We start from the raw sequence: 19,444 nt of genomic DNA, 5'->3' as shown, positions 1-19,444 counted from the left end.
CACATACAGTGGTAGTGCTGATCTTCCAGGGCAGAACAGGAAGGCAGGCGTGGTAGCCGCAGCTCGCTGAGCAGCAGTAAATGTCCAGACCTCGGTCACTGACGGCATGAAGATGAAACCCGTATCGGTGCAGGAAGGTGCCGGCAAGGTTAGAGGAGCTGACCCATCAGCAGGGGTGTTGCTAGGTCTGGAAAAGACCCGGGGCTACGCTAATGTCAGAACTGTCGGGACTGGGTGCTAGCTAGCCTTTTAGTTGTAGCTCCTGAGATTCTATCCGGGGCTACAACCAAAAGACCACGGGCTATAGCCCCCTTCGCTCCCCACCATAGCAATGCCTCTGCCCATCAGCGCGGGATGAGCGCCAAGCCGCACTGTGTGACAGCCGCTACCGACGTCTCACCTCCGCCCTGCTCTACACCTATTCGCTCATTAGTTCATTTATTGTTTAGTAATTTTATCTGTGTTTATCCACAATGAAATGTGCTCTGTAAAAATAAATAGGTTTCAACCAGTGCTTTTCTGCATTTATTCAAATTAAAAATGCAACACTTTGATGCCTCTAATTGGAAGCTCAGAGCGTTGAGTTCTTGCAATTCAATCCAAGATCCATTTTCAACCTAAAAACAGACATCTGCTCCTTCAGCTGACATTTTAAACATTACCTTAGCCCTTAAAACAACTTCAAAGAGAAAACAATATTATTTATCAGCCTCGCCTTGTGCTACTTTTCATAGCCATTGGCCTGCAAGCTATGATTGGCACCATGAACAGCTAATAGATTTCTGCCTTTTTCCACTTTTAAAAAATAAATACTGAACGGAAACAGAGTGAAACCATCTTTCTTTGGTATAACGTCGTTTCATCACCAGTAATTTCTACGTCGGCCTTTTAAACGTGTACGAAATTACGAAAAAGGTCATCGACATTTTTTGGGTGTGTGTGAAAGGGCATATAAGGGGTTGGGGGGTTCGTGAATAGTAAAAATAGGTGGCGGAGGGGAATTGGGGGCGGAATCCCCCCAAACATTTTTTTTCAAAAAGTGTGATGACCTTTTTTGTAATTTTGTACACGTTTAAAATGCATTGGTTATAATGTCTGACTATGAAAGAACATAGCACCCTTTATTTATATGTAAAAATCAGTAAAAGCAGAAATGTGGGAGACATATGCATAACGCTTTTCAGTACATATAAGACCCAAACAGAACATTCATTCAATGCACTCACTCAACATGCTCCTGTGCATTATCAATTATCAACATTCTGATCTCCACAGAGCCTGTGCAGTAGGGCAAGCAGAACAGAACACCACACCACATAGTCTCTCAGTCAAGACGCACTCCACAGTCACATCCTTAGCCAATGGGTTGAGGGACTTTGAGATGTCCTGGTCTGCTTGACCTTCCGGCCACTCTGTGGGAACCATGGGAATGTTGATGATCTATCATGCATGGGAGCCGAAAGAACATCGGGTGAGTGCTTTGAAGGAGTGTTCAATGAGTGGGATAGTGATCAGCAGGGCAAGCAGAGCAGGTCATGACATCACAGTCTCTCAGTCAAGACACACACTACAGTCATATCCTCAGCCATCGGATTGAGAGACTATGTGATGTCCTGGTCTGCTTGACCTTCCGGCCACTCTGTGGGAACCATGGGAATGTTGATGATCTATCATGCATGGGAGCCGAAAGAACATCGGGTGAGTGCTTTGAAGGAGTGTTCAATGAGTGGGATAGTGATCAGCAGGGCAAGCAGAGCAGGTCATGACATCACAGTCTCTCAGTCAAGACACACACCACAGTCATAGCCTCAGCCACTGGATTGAGAGACTATGTGATGTCCTGGTCTGCTTGACCTTCCGGCCACTCTGTGTGAACCCTGGGAATTTTGATGAACTATCATTCATGGGAGCCCACAGAACATCGAGTGAGTGCTTTGAAGGAGTGTTCAATGAGTGGGATAGTGATCAGCAGGGCATGCAGAGCAGGGCTCCACATAGTCTCCCAGTCAAGACACACACTACAGTCATATCCTCAGCCATCGGATTGAGAGACTATGTGATGTCCTGGTCTGCTTGACCTTCCGGCCACTCTGTGTGAACCCTGGGAATTTTGATGAACTATCATTCATGGGAGCCCACAGAACATCGAGTGAGTGCTTTGAAGGAGTGTTCAATGAGTGGGATAGTGATCAGCAGGGCATGCAGAGCAGGGCTCCACATAGTCTCCCAGTCAAGACACACACCACAGTCATAGCCTCAGCCACTGGATTGAGAGACTATGTGATGTCCTGGTCTGCTTGACCTTCCGGCCACTCTGTGTGAACCCTGGGAATGTTGATGATCTATCATGCATGGGAGCCCAAAGAACATCGAGTGAGTGCTTTGAAGGAGTGTTCAATGAGTGGGATAGTGATCAGCAGGGCAAGCAGAACAGAACACAAAACCCTATAGTTTTTCACTCCAGACCCCACCCCAGTTAAACTGTCTGGCATACACCCTCTCAAAGAAGCAGTTACTCACACATTCCTCAGGCTCACCTAATCAAAGTTTTCTAATTGATAGTTGGTTACCTGCCCTTTGTCTGGTCGAATCCATGGGGCGTGTTGAGCGAGCTTTGGATCTCTTTAATGATGCAAAGCTCCCTTATTGGATATTCTGTTGGTAATGCATGTAGTGATGCACTGAAAAGGAGTTTAACCCTTTGCTCTCTGATGGATGAGGGGTCTTTTTGGTCGAGGTAAGTTGCGACTGTAATTACATGCCTAAGCCTTTTACTGGGATGCAACAAATACCCAACAACCAGTGCAGGTGCAAACTTAAGAAATGCACTTATTCATCAATCTTACTCAAAATTTAAAAAAGACAACTTTTTATTTGTATTTGATATGCTGATGGGGCGTGCTGCAGAGATCCAAGGGTGATTACAACTTTGCAAGCATTTCTGATCTCACAGTACCAGACGTTGTACGGACACCCCGAATCTGTTATCAAAAGTAATCTTGCCATGTTGCTTTTGCCATAACACGTTTCAAAATGGCTTCTGTCTGTCGCAGGAATCCGGATCATAGCTGTGGGGGTGTCTGGAGCCGACGTCGAAGAGCTGAAAAGCATCATGCTGCATCGGAACCTCAAGAACATCTTCTACGTCAGCAGCTTTGATGACTTTCCGCTCATCGTGAGAGAACTGATCGAGAACATCTGCTCGGATTACCAAGAAATTGACCGCCCACCTGAGGTGAGCCTGGTTCTGTGCCACCAAAGGAGGCCACGCTGCATTCAAAAACTGGATTCTTGGCCTTCTTTGCAATGCACATTTTGTAAACCGTGTAATGCACTTTTTGCAATGTTCTTCAGACATTCAAATTTAAATCAGTGCTAGACTGCCAATCTCGCAGCGCTGGACACAACCTAATCTGTCGCCTAGTGATGACATCATTGTTGAATTTGTCTACAATGACTCCACTGCATCCAAATCCAGCAACGGTGTCTTCAGCAGACTGACAGTGCTTTCTAGTTCCAACAGTCTAAATTAAGGTGCGATCAATTTTCTATCAGTCTGGAAAATAAATCTACATGTTCCAGCGTTGAATAATTCTCTTGTCCTTTGTTTGTAGAAGGTCCCAAATGGAAACCCTCAGGATTTTGCAGCCAGTGATGGCTGGGTTTCAATCTCCAGTTATTTGAAAAATAGTCCTGAAATTTTTCTACCAAACGTCAACTCCTGCAAATCTAGGAAACGCCACTGCCCTTAAATTCAATTTTGGCGTTCAAATCATTTTTTAACAAGGCCACAACACAGCAAAAACCACCGTCAAACATAGGAATTAGTGGAACAAATCTTGAGGAAGAGGAAATGTGCAGAACTACTCTTGCTTTGGCTCCATCCACTGAAACGGAATTCTGGGAATTCTGCTTGGTTTTTCCCCCCACCAGTTGGGGAAAAAGAGGTGCGAGGATTGGTTTATGTGCTCTACATTCCAACCAGTGTGAGTGATTGCTGTGTTGTGTTCTTTTGATTGGCTGCAAAGCAAGGCTTCCGTACCAGCCAGACCAATCCTGTTTTCCCACCGTCGGGAGACACCTCAGCAGGCATAGCCCTCTGTGGTGTGGCAAAGTCGATGTTTTGCCAACAGCGATATATAACTATCCAAAGAGTTCACACAATTATACTTCAACTGAACATAAAGTGCACGTGTAAAACCGATTGTGCTCAGTAAACACTAAATACATAAATAAATAAATAAATACACTTTATAAATAAACAAACAAACATCCTAGACATTCCTTTGTGTAGTTTTTAAAAAAAGGTCACAGAGAGCTCCTTGGAAAACCCTTGCCCACACTCTGCAATCGATTGAAAGGAGCTACCAGTCATGAGGATTTAAAATGAGTTTGCAAGACACAAAGTGCAGTGCAAGTGCAGTTTTGGATCTTGTTGGAATACCAGGAAGTCGTATCATATTACAAGATGCAGAGTAATATACACTACAGCGCTTTCGGTGCATTGATACTCCATAGCCAGCACTCACCAGCTGTTTAATGAAACTTCAGAGTTTCCTTGGCACCTGCATCAGCTTTGATGGGGAAGTCTTGTGATTGATGCCACAATGCTCAACCAAAAAAACTCAAACAAAAGGACAGTCTATAATGCTTATTATGGCGATAATGATGGCAGCAGCATGCCATACCAGCTGGCAACAGAGTGCTGGCCAAAGTCATTACTCCATCCATAGAGCGCTTGTCATTTTTTAAGTCAGAGGAAAAATCACATTATGTGCTTATAGGTAACAATAAATGTTAAACGGGTAGAACATATCTCGACAAATAGATAACAGAAAATTGCAAAAATAAAGATACATTTAAAAATAAACAATACCTAACTAAAATGAAGAAAACAAAAATGCACAGAAATCAAGGGGTTGGAATCAGAAGGATTGGAAGGTAAATGGGCGAGGTAGAGGAACTCCAATTAGTATTGTATATAGGGTTGTTTGGAAAAGGTCTAGAAATGACAGGCAAGAGGACTATTGGGGGTGAAACCCCTACGTGTAAACATGTCAATCTTTAATGTAACTGTGTTTTGGTGTCAAAATGTAATGATTTTGTATTTTAAAATAGACATAGCAACCTTTGCAGCTGGGCACCCTTTTACTGACATGTGGATTTTATTATTTATTAATTAAATTTATATAGTCCCTTTACCGAAAGGGTTAAACGTGTTAACTTAAACGGCAACATAAAATGATTTACACAAATCTTATTGATCAAAAAGCAAGTAAAGAAACCTGTACATTAGTTGTTAACAAAGGCAGAATCGAAGAGTTATTGTTTGAAGCATTTCTCAAATACATTTAGGGTGACCAGATGTTCAAGTGTAGACTTTTCCACATTTGTGCGGCCAGTAATTGGAAGGAACAAAACTGTGATAAAGCAAAAAGAGGGTGGTGTGTAGTTAACAGAAATTGTGCAGAGATTTTTTCTTGTCTGAGTGGTTGATATAATGTAACCAAATCAGATAAGTCTGTAGGGGCTAGTACATGCACATTGAAGATAATGCATTGATAATGAAATTGAAATCTTAGGTGAATAGGCAGCCACGGATTGTAGGGAAAGAAAGGAATATGTTAGGAGTCCAACATAAAGCAAACAACAATAATTTAATTGCATAATGTCCAGGAATGAAAAGTAACTTGTCAGCTGAAAATATCAGTAAGTGACAAATCTAACGTTTTTTTAAGAGTTGAAATCTACAAGTTCCAGTGGCCGATGCATTTTGCTTCGGAAAGAAAGAGCAGAATCAAAGAGGAAAAAAAACAAGTTTCTAGCTGAAGAGCTGGGAACTAGATAAAGCGGTGGAAATCCAATAATATGGGGGACAGAAAGCAAAAATGATGCTGTAAAAAACAAGCTCTCCGTTTTGTTGTGGTTTATTTGCAAGTCATAAGATGACATCCATGTTTTGATATCTGTTAGACATTTTGAAAGTTGTTTGTGTAATGAAGCCAAGCAGTCGAAAAAGGAAAGAAAGAGTTGGATGTCGTCTGCATAGAAATGAGCTTCTAACCCAAAGGCATGCATTAGAAGGGCAAGGGGATTATTTAAAAAAGAGAAAATAGAACAGGACCCAATACAGAACACCGGGGGACACTGAATGGAAAAGAGTAAGCTTGTGACATGGAACCGCGCAAGTATACTGAAAAAGATCCATTTGGAAAGTACGATGTAAACCAAGATAGAGCCACACCAGAGATATCACGTGAAGATAGAGAAGTGATAAGTGCATGTTGATCAACAGTAGCAAATGTGACCGATAGATCGAGTAGTGCAAGAATAGAAGATGTTTTGTAATGAGGTGCATGAAGAATGGGATTAGATACTGCTAAATGATCCGTTTCTGTTGAATGACCAGCCGAAAGCCTGATTGAAAAGGAGGAGAAGATTATGCATATTAAGATATTAACTCAATTGAAAATCAACAAATCTTTCTAGTAATTTAGAAAGAAAAGACAACAAAGATATTGGACGATAGAGGGATTGGAATGGTAAAATCTGAATAAAACATATTTTAATGAATAGAGGGAGTGGCTTTATCTAAATTGTATTTCTTTAATAGCGATTAGGCACTAGCATGTTTATAGCACCATGGACATGTATTTGATTGGAAGGAAACATTGAATTAAGTGACTAAGTAAGGTAACAGAAAAGAAAATGCAGGTTTAATCAGTGGAGCAGGCAGAGGAAAGGATAGGGATATGAGATAGGATTTGCCTGAGCTCAAATTTGTATAATACCAATTTCTGAAACAGAAGAGAAAGTAGAGAAAGATGATTCTTGAAGCTGTGAAGATACGTTAGTAGGACCTTGAGAGATTAAACAGCTAAGACAAATGCAAACATTTGTAATTTTATACACAAAATACAAAGGCAAGTCATTTGCAGAGTGTGTAGAGGATGTAGACGGACCTGGAGATGGAGGAACTCACAATTTGTATAAAGTGGAAGAAAGTTGATGAGATGAAGAGGCCTACATTGAGATAAGTGATTGATAGTATTGAGATTTATCTGTGATAATAGCAGTGGAATAAGAGGTTTGTAGTAATGTTCACTGGTTCCAGAAGTTTTCAGTAGTTTTGAGTTTACTTTGTAGAGGAGCAGGCAGGTACTATCCTTCCAGACCGCGCCCCCTCGCCACCGTCATCTTCTAACAGTCGGAGAAGAGCTATATCATTCTGATACCGCTTCGAGTGCATGAGAGACGCTATGCACTCAGACAGCCCTACAGAATGTACCCTTGCACTGAAAGAAAGTTACATGGAAGGATGTCATTTGCCAAGATGTCTGAATGCATCTGTGAATAACGTGGATGGGCATTAAGTGAAGTCTGACAAGGAATAAGTGATGTCATGGAGAAGATTTATGAACCTATGTTGAAACGATATGAAAATACTAAGTAATGAAGTCACTGAAACACTAAGGGCCTAATTCACAGAAGCGTTTTATAATGGCAAAGTCCCACTGGAAAACGCTCTGTGAATCAGGGCCTTAGGGTAACATGAACCTGAAGCTAAAAGTGTTCATGGATCTAAAAGAAGATCAAGTAACTTACTGACCAATAACTGTAAATCGGCAGTAACGCAAGGTAAAAAGACAACGTATAGAAGCTTGCTCTAGAGGAATATATACCATGGCAAGGACGGCCATATCGGGAAAATGGATGACGGTTTACATTGAATGTAATCAACCTACCTCAGAAACAGGCCGAGGCTGTAAGAATCAAGAGATGTCAAAAGAGCCCTGTGAGCAGAGCCGACGATGAGACAAGGTTGGCCCAGAGCAAAGATGCTATTTTTAAAGGATAAGCACAGAGCACAAAGGGAGTACGTTGATATGCTCTGAATGTGAGACTTTCTTTTTAGATGAAGGAAGACAGAAACATCAGTGAGGGCCAAACTACTAGTCAATTAAAAGTATACAAAGTTCATATGAGATAGAGTGAGAAAGTCTCCAGAGGCCAGAAGGAGCAACAGCACCCTGCATCATTAAATCAAATAGCAGTACGTTGAAGGCTTAAATGGACACATTTGTGGTCCACTCACACGTGACTCAGAAGTCAAAAACAAAGACTATTCATTGGAGCCTCAAGTGAAGATAGTGCTGTACTCACACTCCCTTGAATGTTCCAGGACAGTGAACAGCAACTACAAATGAGAGACTTTAGCTTGTGGCTTGCCAATGAGAGATGATAGACTAATTGGGAAAATCTGATGGGATTCAAACACCTAAGTTTCGTTTCACGTATGTGTTGCTACGGAGCCAAACGTCCAAGGGTGGGATAGTATACCAACCAATCAATGGGGTTGGGGGACAACTTAACATGCAATGTTGCAATCCACTGATGTTTTGTGCACTATAATCAGTACTGTATGCATTCAGAGGTAGATAAAGACGTGCCCTACAGACAAGGGGTAGCCAATGAAACACCAACCCTTATATATTTTATAAGTAGACATGTTCCCTTACCCAATCCCTCCCCTCAACAGGTTTTGTATTTTGATACATGGTATGATGTCATAGATGATGTACATCAGGTTATAAGACCTCCGCGCAAGCTAACGTAGGCGTCAGTGGGCATGCATCAGTCCGATGTTTGTCTCCCTACCTTATTAAACTTCCGTGAGTCTTTCCAGTTCCGAGACTGCAGCACCACCTTTCTGATTTAATGAAAGCTTAAAAAATCCACCCTCAACTAGAAAAGTGACAGTCTTTTAGAAAATGTTAGCCGTGCCACTGGAGCACATGTTTCTATGTGAACGGCAGAGTTATGAAGCTTTTGCTGCTGAGAAGCGCGACAGTTCCCCTCCAGTATTTCCACTCACCCCAGAATGGTGGTGTGGAAACTGGAGGGGAGAATGTCGACTTTCAACACTATTATTAGCATGAGCTCAGAATCAGGCCCCCAGTGACAATGTGTAAGACGCAAATTATCACCCCAAGGGACTGTTAGAAAGAAACATACACAGCTACCCATAGATGTTCTCATTTGTTTGTTTTGGAGGGATAATTTGCGTTTTAAATATTGTCACTGGGTGTTGTAAAGGTGAGGTGAGTGGTTTATATAATGGTCGAGTAGAATGTAGTGCATCAGGTGAAAACATTGGATGTTAAATATATGTGGAGGTGCTCTTGCACATGGGCATAATTTTAGGGGGGACAGGGGTATTTGTCCCCCCCAACTTTCATGGCACACCATTTTGTCCCCATTCATTTGACGGGGGGCACCTTTTCTTCAGATGTCATGTCCCCCCCAACTTTTTCAGCAAAGTTACTGCACTGCTCTTGCAAAATATGACTTTGCAAAAATGATTTTCAAAAAATGGTGTGAAGGAATAGATTTTAATCAATTCTGTATTTTCTGTGAGTAAATAATTAAATAAAGTATCATTTTTATATAAATTGGAGATAATGGATTAAGTCCACATTTGAATTTCGAATGTCCCAAAGGCCTACTAATGAAGGGGATATGCTGTGCCCATTCATTTAGTGACCCTTCTTCCCTTTGACTCATTCATTTAATGACTTTTCCCATTAATGACTCGGGCTGTTTTTCTTCAGACATTAATTTGCTCCCTTCTTACCTCATTCTTTTTACGACACTCACTCGTGCATTCTATTTGCTGTGATTGTATTGGCGCTATTGACTGATGTGCCCCTTGGGTGCCTATTTCCTACCCAGCATCCCTCTAGCAGCTCCCCTGAATAATACTGATGCTAGACTGATGGGTGCACTTCTATTTATAGAGAACCCTTTTCTCTGTCTCTGGTGATCCAAAGTCTTTCTTGTAACCCTCCAAGTAGGACATCGATGTACCCCAGTGGACCGGAGACCAGGAACGCGAGAATTCCCTCCAGGATCCATCATCCGGCGAATCACAAGTGAAAAAGCCAGAGGGTCCCTGCGAATCCAAGTGCCAGCAGGTAATCATTTCACAATCAGGTGTGAGTATCCCAAAGAAGATCTATTATTGATTGGCCATAACTGCCATGGACCAATTGCCACATGGCGTAGAGCTCATCAAACCTTACTGTAGCTTTTGCAGCTCCATATCAACTTGAGTATGAAGAGGGAATCTCGCATGCTCTGGAGTGAGGGTCACACATGTATTGTCACATTCTAGTAGCCTCAATCCAAAACTCCTGGCAAGAGTCCTGCATGTATTGTCACACTCTAGTAGTGCCAAGCCACCAATCCTGACAAGAGTGCTGCATGTATTGTCACATTCTAGTAGCCTCCATCCACCAATCCTGACAAAAGTCACACATGTATTGTCACATTCTAGTAGCCCCAAGCCACCAATCCTGACAAGAGTGCTGCATGTATTGTCACATTCTAGTAGCCTCAATCCAAAACTCCTGACAAGAGTCCTGCATGTATTGTCACACTCTAGTAGTGCCAAGCCACCAATCCTGACAAGAGTGCTGCATGTATTGTCACATTCTAGTAGCCTCCATCCACCAATCCTGACAAAAGTCACACATGTATTGTCACATTCTAGTAGCCCCAAGCCACCAATCCTGACAAGAGTCACACTTGTATTGTCACATTTTAGTAGCCTTCATCCACCAATTTTGACCGGAGTCACACATGTATTGTCACATTACAGTAGCCTCATTCCACCAATCCTGAAAAAAATGCAGAATGTATTGTCACATTCTTATTTATTTATTTATTTAGTTAGTTAGTTAGTTATATTGATATAGCGGACAAACAGCCCAAGGGCATTGAGGCGCCGTTACTTGCATGAGCTTAGTTACAGAGGTACAGGCATGGTAGCAGCCGTTGGCACATTATAGATAAATACAGACATAGTTATCATTACATCTTATGCGATTGGTCTTTACAGTTTAAGCAGTGGGTCATATGGTTAGTATTCATGCTTCTACGAGGGACCTTATGAGGAGAGGATGGTTTTCATTGCTTTACGGAAAGTGAAGAGGGAGACCTCACCTCGGATAGTGGGAGGTAGGGCATTCCAGTGAGTGGGTGCCACATTCTAGTAGCCTCAGTCCACCAATCCTGACAAGAGTCACGCATGTATTGCCACACTCTAGTAGCCCCAAGCCACCAATCCTGACAAGAGTCACACATGTATTGTCACATTTTAGTAGCCTCCATCCACCATTTCTGACAAGAGTCACCCATGTGTTGTCGCACTCTGGTAGCCTCATTCCACCAATCCTGACAAGAGTCCTGCATGTATTGTCACATTCTAGTAGACTCCATCCGCCATTTCCGACAAGAGTCACACATGTATTGACACATTCTAGTAGCCTCATTGCACCAATCCTGAAAAGAGTCACGCATGCATTGTCACATTCTAGTAGCCTCAATCCACCAATCGTCACATTCTAGTAGCCTCAATCCAACAATCCTGACAAGAGTCACACATGTATTCTCACATTCTAGTAGCCTCAATCCAACAATCCTGACAAGAGTCACACATGTATCGTCACATTCTAGTAGCCTCAATCCACCAATCCTGACAAGAGTCACACATGTATCGTCACATTCTAGTAGCCTCAATCCAACTATCCTGACAAGAGTCACGCATGTATTGTCACATTCTAGTAGTCTCAATCCATCAATCCTGACATTTGCATGTAATTCTGTCTAGACCATGTAGAAGCCCTCGTAGTCCCATGGATGTAAACTGTGTAATGTCAGTTTCAAGGGTAATCAACTCACACTTGACGGGTGGCCATGTGAGGAGCTGGCACAAAGAAGCATTTTGGGTTCCATTCTTTTTCTCTAGTAAGTTTTTTATTTTGACCAAATGATATCCTACTTCCAAACCACATAACCTTCTTGAATTGAAAGGCGACGACCTATTCCTAGGCACGTGAATTTCCCAATGCGCTGTGAGGCCATCCTGACCCGGTGCATGAGGAAGGAATAGGGTAGGACTGAGCAAATCTTTGATGTGCAGAGGGGACAGGGATGGCATACACACAGGTCTGCTAAGGACCCTGAGAGAGCAAGACAAGTCACATGTTTTAATTCGATTTGTGAGGGGTTTGCAGTTGCATTGCCACGCTCTGAGGAAGGAAGGGCCGGTGCCACGGGTTCTAAAGATATCATTTGCCATCACTGGGAAATGCTTGCGTAAAAGAAAGGAAAGCGACGTGTCCTGGCTGTTTGTACCCGCTGCCGGCGCGACGGGGAAAGGGACGATGGCAGCAGTAGGTCTTGTATTGCACATATTGTTCTTGCACCAGCCCTTTTTCCAGGCTTTTACTCGGTTCCGCGTGGAAATATCCCCGCAAAAATGTCACCACACAAGAATGGCGCCTTTTTTTCCTGCGATTTTACCCCTTGGAACCTGCGGGGGGCACCCCTGCAACCTCCAGAAATAATGTTGCCTATGCCGTTTCCCGGTGACCATATGTATGGCGACATTATTTATGGGGATAATATTACCTGATAGCTTTTTTTACTCCAGTGGACTGCACCATGTACTCCGTTGATACTTTTGGCGCGTGCCTATGGTATGCATTTTTAAGAACAATAGAGCACCCGGCATTGTCGTGGGTTTCTCCTGTTGTTGAATTTGAAGGCCGCGTGCATGTGTGGCTATGCTCCCATCATCGTGCAGTGTGGAGCCGTAGTTCTTTAGCAGGAAGTGGTCTTGCTCACACAGCATGGTGATGATGCACCATTGTTCTGTTTTTTGTGCTATGTTATGTGGTATTTGAATAGCGCCTTACTTCCATCGTTATGGTTTTAAAGCACTTTAGCGCATGTGGCCCTTTGCAGACCGTCATCTGAAAATACATGAAAATAAACAGAGCAATAACATTGCATGCGACTGTAGAATTTATAATTACAGGAAAATGACCAATTATTAGCAGAGATGAATAGTGTAGAGACATTATATTAGCTGTAGTGTGTATAGTTTTGGGCGCAGAGTGGATAGATGTGTCAGTGACAACGTGGCAGATGGACCCACCTTTTCGTGGGACACCATATTCTATGCGGCGTGGTGCGCACTGTGGAGCAGGAGGTGAGAATAGGTGAGTCTCTCAATCCCGAGGACAACTGTCTACTGTTGAGGGCTCTGCAACACTTTACATGCAATCACATGCATACTAAATAACATGCAATCAATAGCACAATACATGCAGTGCATGTCCTTTTGTGAAAGGTGGCATTGACACATTTCAATGCATGCCCACCTGTCGGGCTCATGCCCTGTCTGGTCCTACTCTGCAGCCGATGGAGGAGTACATCAAATTCCATAAAACGCTAAAGACTGTCCTTTTTCCAGAATAGGTTTTGTGTCTCTTCCTGCAGTCCCTTTCGCCGGTCTCTCTGTGCCTAGCGCCAGGATATCTTCGGGTGGCAGTGCGCTCTACAAGCAAACTGTAACATAACTATGAAAACCACCATATAAGGATGGGAGGACATTGTTGGGCTCAGCAAACACCTGATCACAATGATGTACAATACAAGGTTGTTTCAGAGGGCCCCCTTTATGCACTGGAGGCAAATATGAATCGTACAATGTTTTGAGCTACAGACAGTGGTCAAGTCCTAAAAATGTAAGTCGGGGGCTCATCAGTAAACGCAATGGGGTTTGACATTGCCAGAAATTAGCATATCAAGGTGAAATGTTCACATTTCATTAAATTGTCTTTGCATAACGACCCAAATTGCACAGGACAAATATCATTTGCCTTTCATAAAATCAACACACACAAAACCAAAAGAGGATATTTTCTTCTAAGTATTATTGAAATGTTAAAATGTGTGCACGGCTTAAACTCCAAGTACCAATACAAATGATTACCCTGGAAATTGCGGTACCGAAATGTGACATTTCACCTTTAGTTGTTTGCTCTTTTTCATCAGGTTAAATAGTGCATTAGTGAAGTGTCTGGCCTGCAAACCTTACGACTGCTTTTCGATCCCTGAGGTCGGCTTTAATTCATAAATTCAAAGAGGACATTCAATGTTTCTCATTTTTGCTGGGGAGGACTGAGTCCACCCCTGTGAAAAAAGTGGGTGGACTCCGTCCACCCGCGTGTACCCTCGACTTGAGCCCTGGCCACAGTGCAGTTATGCTTTTAAGTGAATGTGTTGTTTCCATGCTGCTTGCACAGTCAGGTATCACATGTAGTTATTAGGTGCCGCTGTGCAGTCTGACACAAGTCATTGACTAAGCACTGACGAAAAGCTTTTTCGTTGTACTATGCTATGTTTCTGTACTGTGGTACCATGCCAAATCAGCAACGCAGGTGTGTCAAATGACTGAATCCTTGCCCGAGGCCTATTTTGCCCCACAGGGCACACCAGACGATGGTCTGCTAGGAAGAATAGCATGAGCCAGGGTGATGTAAGTAGGGGGGGAAGGCCGGAAAGCAGTGTGTATGCTGGCGGGCGATATGCAGGTTCATTCCTAAATAATAATTCTGGGACTGCCAACCCAACTCAGATCCTGTCGTGGGACGTGTCAGAGAAATATGGTGGATGTGGTTGCGCGCACTTGACCTCGTAACGTAGATCCATTACGCTATATGATTATGATTGGTTATTTATAACGCGCTTATTACCCGGAGGTTTCTAAGTGCGGACCCAGGGATCGAACCTGCGGTGCTCCAATGGTGGGGCAGGGTTGTGGTCACAAGACCTAGAGGCAGGTTGGCATTGTTTTTTCCAATTGGGGATGTTTTTGCACTCATGCCACCTGCTGGCATGAAGCCTTTGATCAATATGCGGATGTGACTCTATGTTATCACACTCTTTGGCACCGTAAACATCAGGCATATTACACCTTGCTGCGCAGTGGCCCCCACACTGGCCCAATAATCCACAACGAGATCAACCTCAACTCTATCGTTTTGTGTCACCCTCTCCTGCAGTGCAGACTGTTTGCTGCAGGAGTGGTGTCTAAGTTGTGCAGTCCTAAGCTGGAAAAGATATGAAATATGCGTATTTGCTCCCTGAATATAATATGATGATCACATTCCAAATGTCTTCTTGTTTTTCAGGGTGCAAAGGGGGAAAAGGTGAGTATGCGGCGACTGGCCATCAGTGGGTCACGTGAGTGGGGTGACTGCATGCTACAATGTCTCAATGCTAGATTTCAGGACTCAGGGTGGGGCATTTTCAATGGAGGTGGGTTAATGGGTGGGTCAAGGTGACGCAACATTAAGGAGCTGTGCTCTGTGAAAACTATCAATAGCTGAAAGCAAAAGTGAAAGAGTGAAACTGGCCTGTCTGATAAATGTGGACATGTTAATTTCTCTGGCCTTATACCAAAGAAAAGAAGGTATTTTAATGAAAAAAAGATGGTTGTGCTTTCTTCCTAAACAGTAATATTCAAACAACAAGCACTGGATATATTATAAAAATCTGAAACAATAATTATTTAAAAATCCCAGCAATTTAAAAAAGCAACTGCAGTGAAAAGTGTGGCTCGCATTACAGAAACGCTTTTAAAAAGTGTGTTGCGCCGTCATTTTACCGTTTACATTTGTTGAATTGATTTTATTTTGTATTTTCACCTCTTCATTTTTACCTTGTCATTTTACTGCTGGGTAATGTGCGTTTGTTTAATATTTCACAGAACCACTGGCTCCAGTGTCCCAAATAGGATTATTCACCCTGACTGTCTCTGAACCAAGTTCTTGCAATGCCCCGTGCCATGAGCAAGTGGTGCATGTGTGCCATGACAGGGGGAACCTGTTGGCTTGACACTGTTGCACGGTGGTCCCAATACGTGGTGCACACACAGCATTAGGGCTAGGCCCACATTTACTCCATCTTTGTAAAGGTATGAGTCAGAGATGTATTCAGGGTGGGACTGGCCTACAGGGCAATAGGCCCACGGCCCTACCAAAAAAACAAAATGCTTGTGTGGGCCGGTTTCTTGGATCAAACCGTGCCACTTTTTTGGCCTATGTGGGCCAGTTTGATGAGTTATTTCTTCACTATGCGGCTTAAAGTTTTGACTAGTGTTGCTGAATAAATATCCTTTCAAATGTACAATTTGCATCTCATTTTATCAAAAAACTCCCCCTTGGGTAACATTCAGTATCAAAAGGAATGAATGCCATTTGCAACTGTGGGTCCCTTTTTCGTTGGTGCAGAAGACAATTGTAATGCCCAGTTCGACCACGCAAATAATTCCATGAATCGGGGCCTACGTGTACCGTCTGACCACGCATATGATTCCATGAAACAGGGCCTATGTGTACAGTCCGACCACGCATATAATTCCATGAAACAGGGCCTATGTGTACAGTCCGACCACGCAAATAATTCCATGAATCAGGGCCTATGTGTATAGTCCGACCACGCAAATAATTCCATGAAACAGGGCATATGTGTACAGTCCGACCACGCATATAATTCCATGAATCAGGGCCTATTTGTACAGTCCGACCACGCATATAATTCCATGAATCAGGGCCTATTTGTACAGTCCGACCACGCATATAATTCCATGAATCGGGGCCTATTTGTACAGTCCGACCACGCAAATAATTCCATGAATCGGGGCCTACGTGTACCGTCTGACCACGCATATAATTCCATGAAACAGGGCATATGTGTACAGTCCGACCACGCATATAATTCCATGAAACAGGGCCTATGTGTACAGTCCGACCACGCATATAATTCCATGAATCAGTGCCTATGTGTACAGTCCGACCACGCATATAATTCCATGAAACAGGGCCTATGTGTACAGTCCGACCAGGCATATAATTCCATGAAACAGGGCCTATGTGTACAGTCCGACCACGCAAATAATTCCATGAATCAGGGCCTATGTGTACAGTCCGACCACGCAAATAATTCCATGAAACAGGGCATATGTACAGTCCGACCACGCATATAATTCCATGAAACAGGGCATATGTGTACAGTCCGACCACGCATATAATTCCATGAATCTGGGCCTATGTGTACATTCCGACCACGCATATAATTCCATGGAACAGGGCCTATGAGTACAGTCCGACCACGCATATAATTCCATGGAACAGGGCCTATGTGTATAGTCCGACCACGCATATAATTCCATGAAACAGGGCCTATGTGTACAGTCCGACCACGCATATAATTCCATGAAACAGGGCCTATGTGTACAGTCCGACCACGCAAAAAATTCCATGAATCAGGGCCTATGTGTTATTTACAGTCACTGTGATGTTGTGCATTTGCAGAGTGCAGATGGATGGAGAAAAGGAGGGTCCCAAGGGCAGGAGCACTTATGGAATGAACAGCACCCCACCGTTGTCCTGGTCTCCTGCCCATTTAGGACTGATTCAGCCATACTAACAGCATCAGCACAGCCGTACTGCTCTGTTAGTTTGATCCAGGATCAGTCACTTAATAGTTTTACTGAGCAGCTAGTGAACTCAACGCTCAGTAAAAGTATGCTGTGCAGCTTCTGCGTGGTGTGCATTTAAAATAATGGGGCAACACGTGTCGGTGTGTGCCTCATGCAGAATGTGTGTGCTGTGTTAGGTCTCAGAAAGAAGCAAGCTTATACCCTGAAGGAAAAACAGAACTGCGTGCTGTCTCCACAGATGCCGCAGCTGTCAATGTGGCAAATCCCTCCTGCCCCTCATTTAAAGTGCATGATCATGTTTCGCCGGTCCGGTAGCACAGCGAGTAGAGTGCTCACTTTGACATCTGTGCAGAGCCTGCTGTGGCAGGTTCGAATCCCGGCAAGGCCAAGCTCAGCCTTTCATCCTTTCGAGGTCTATAAATGAGCACCACACACTGTGGGTAATATAATAAGCAGCGCTCAGATACCTGAGGGTTTGTAGCACTATAGAAATGCTAAATTATTATTATTATGCAGCTACAAGTGTCTGGTCTACTGATCGCCCAGGGTTCCTAGCCATTATGCAGAGGTGCCTGACCTGCTGCCCCCTTTTACAAATAACCTGCTCCCCTTCCCCTTATCCAAACTTCTTGGTCTCCTGTTCCTTATCCAATGTTCTTGGTCTCCTGCAAAGATACACTCTTCTTAGTATTTTGCCCTTTATCCAAAATACCTGCTCTTCTGCACCTAACCCAAAATACCTGCTGCCCTGGGCATTATGTAAAGTATGGTCACCTGCATCTCACCCAAGGAACATGGTCTCTTACTTTACTTTCCAAAGTGCTTGGTCTTTTGACCCCCTTCCAAATTTCCCCCACTCAATAGTACACAGTATCTTCATCTCCGCTCCAAAGTACAAGGTCTCTAGTCCCCATCCACATGTGTCTGGTGTCTTTGCTCCCATCCCAGAGTTTCTGGTCACTTGACCCACGTCCAAAAGTACCTGCCCCTTTGACTCTACTGCAAAGGGCCTGCTTTCTATTGCTTTGCAAAGAAGAGAATCCATCTCGTGATCATGCCCCAATATTCATTAAGGGCCCCTTGAACCTGCTAGGCCAAACTCCCATTTACCAACCGAGCAGAGATCTCCGCTCCTCTAGATCAACATGGCTGAACCATGTTCATGGTCAAACAGACACAGGTGGGTTCAAGTCCCCTGAAGATTAACAGCAGTTCATCCTCCGGCCCCCGCTACCCGGATATAGAAATCCCAGACTGAGTTCCCCCACTGAAGCTCCCACCTCTAGAACTCTGCCCTGGCACCAGATGCCCCAACACCTGCACGTGTCTCGTGTCCACTCACTAACTGCAACGCCGTTCTTCTCATCCACCCTACTGTAATTTTAGTCCTTTCTTCACTTTATCTTTCAAGCACTAACTCTCACTCACTTGCTCCCGACATCACTCACTCATTCGCTCAAATGTTTACTCACTGATCCACTCCTACTTCACTTCTCTACACATTAACTTGTCCACGCACTCACTCAATCTTTCACTCTCTGGCTCACGTACTTGCTCACCCAATCGCCTGACAGTCACCGACTGATTCGCTCACACCCTCATCCTGTCCTTCACTCCTGCACTCACTCACCAACTCACACACTCACTCACTCATCTTCTCACTTTCAGCTAATCTGTTATCCCTCCTTCTAACCATCCCTTTCTTGCTCGCTAAATACCTCCTTCCCTTCACCTTCCAGACACTCACTGACACTCAATGATTCGCTCACTCGGATATACGTGTACTCAGTGTGGCCTGTGTGTGTGCATGGTGTGTGGGATTTTGCTAGGGCTGCTTATTCCATGGCTTTCTGATGCAGGGTCTTGAGAGGACAGAAATGATGAAAGGCACTCGCATGTCACAGCACTGAGACCACACCTTCCCTTTCCTCATTAATGGACTGTTTCATTTTCCACACAGGGTGAACGAGGCTCTCCAGGGGAAACTGTAAGTAGGATCTTTGTCTCTCACATCTGCACCATTTTACGCATCTGCAGTTAACGCCTTTCTATGGGAATATTGGGGATCACATTGTTAAAAAATGAAGA

At 43.7% G+C, this 19,444-nt stretch overlaps 1 protein-coding gene across 1 annotated transcript in view; it reads left to right on the top strand.

The window, feature by feature from the left end:
- Positions 1 to 19,444, top strand: part of LOC138514720 (collagen alpha-1(VII) chain-like) — a 1,453,166-nt gene that overhangs the window by 497,969 nt on the left and 935,753 nt on the right. The window contains exons 25-28 of the mRNA XM_069630120.1: positions 3,054 to 3,235; positions 9,855 to 9,974; positions 15,045 to 15,062; positions 19,317 to 19,343. Coding sequence (XP_069486221.1) covers positions 3,054 to 3,235; positions 9,855 to 9,974; positions 15,045 to 15,062; positions 19,317 to 19,343 — 347 coding nt within the window. The remainder of the gene's footprint in view (positions 1 to 3,053; positions 3,236 to 9,854; positions 9,975 to 15,044; positions 15,063 to 19,316; positions 19,344 to 19,444) is intronic.

Source organism: Ambystoma mexicanum, chromosome 12 (genome assembly GCF_040938575.1).
Source record: "Ambystoma mexicanum isolate Mex_15411 chromosome 12, UKY_AmexF1_1, whole genome shotgun sequence".
NCBI lineage: Eukaryota > Metazoa > Chordata > Amphibia > Caudata > Ambystomatidae > Ambystoma > Ambystoma mexicanum.
This window is presented reverse-complemented; position numbering and strand designations above follow the sequence as displayed.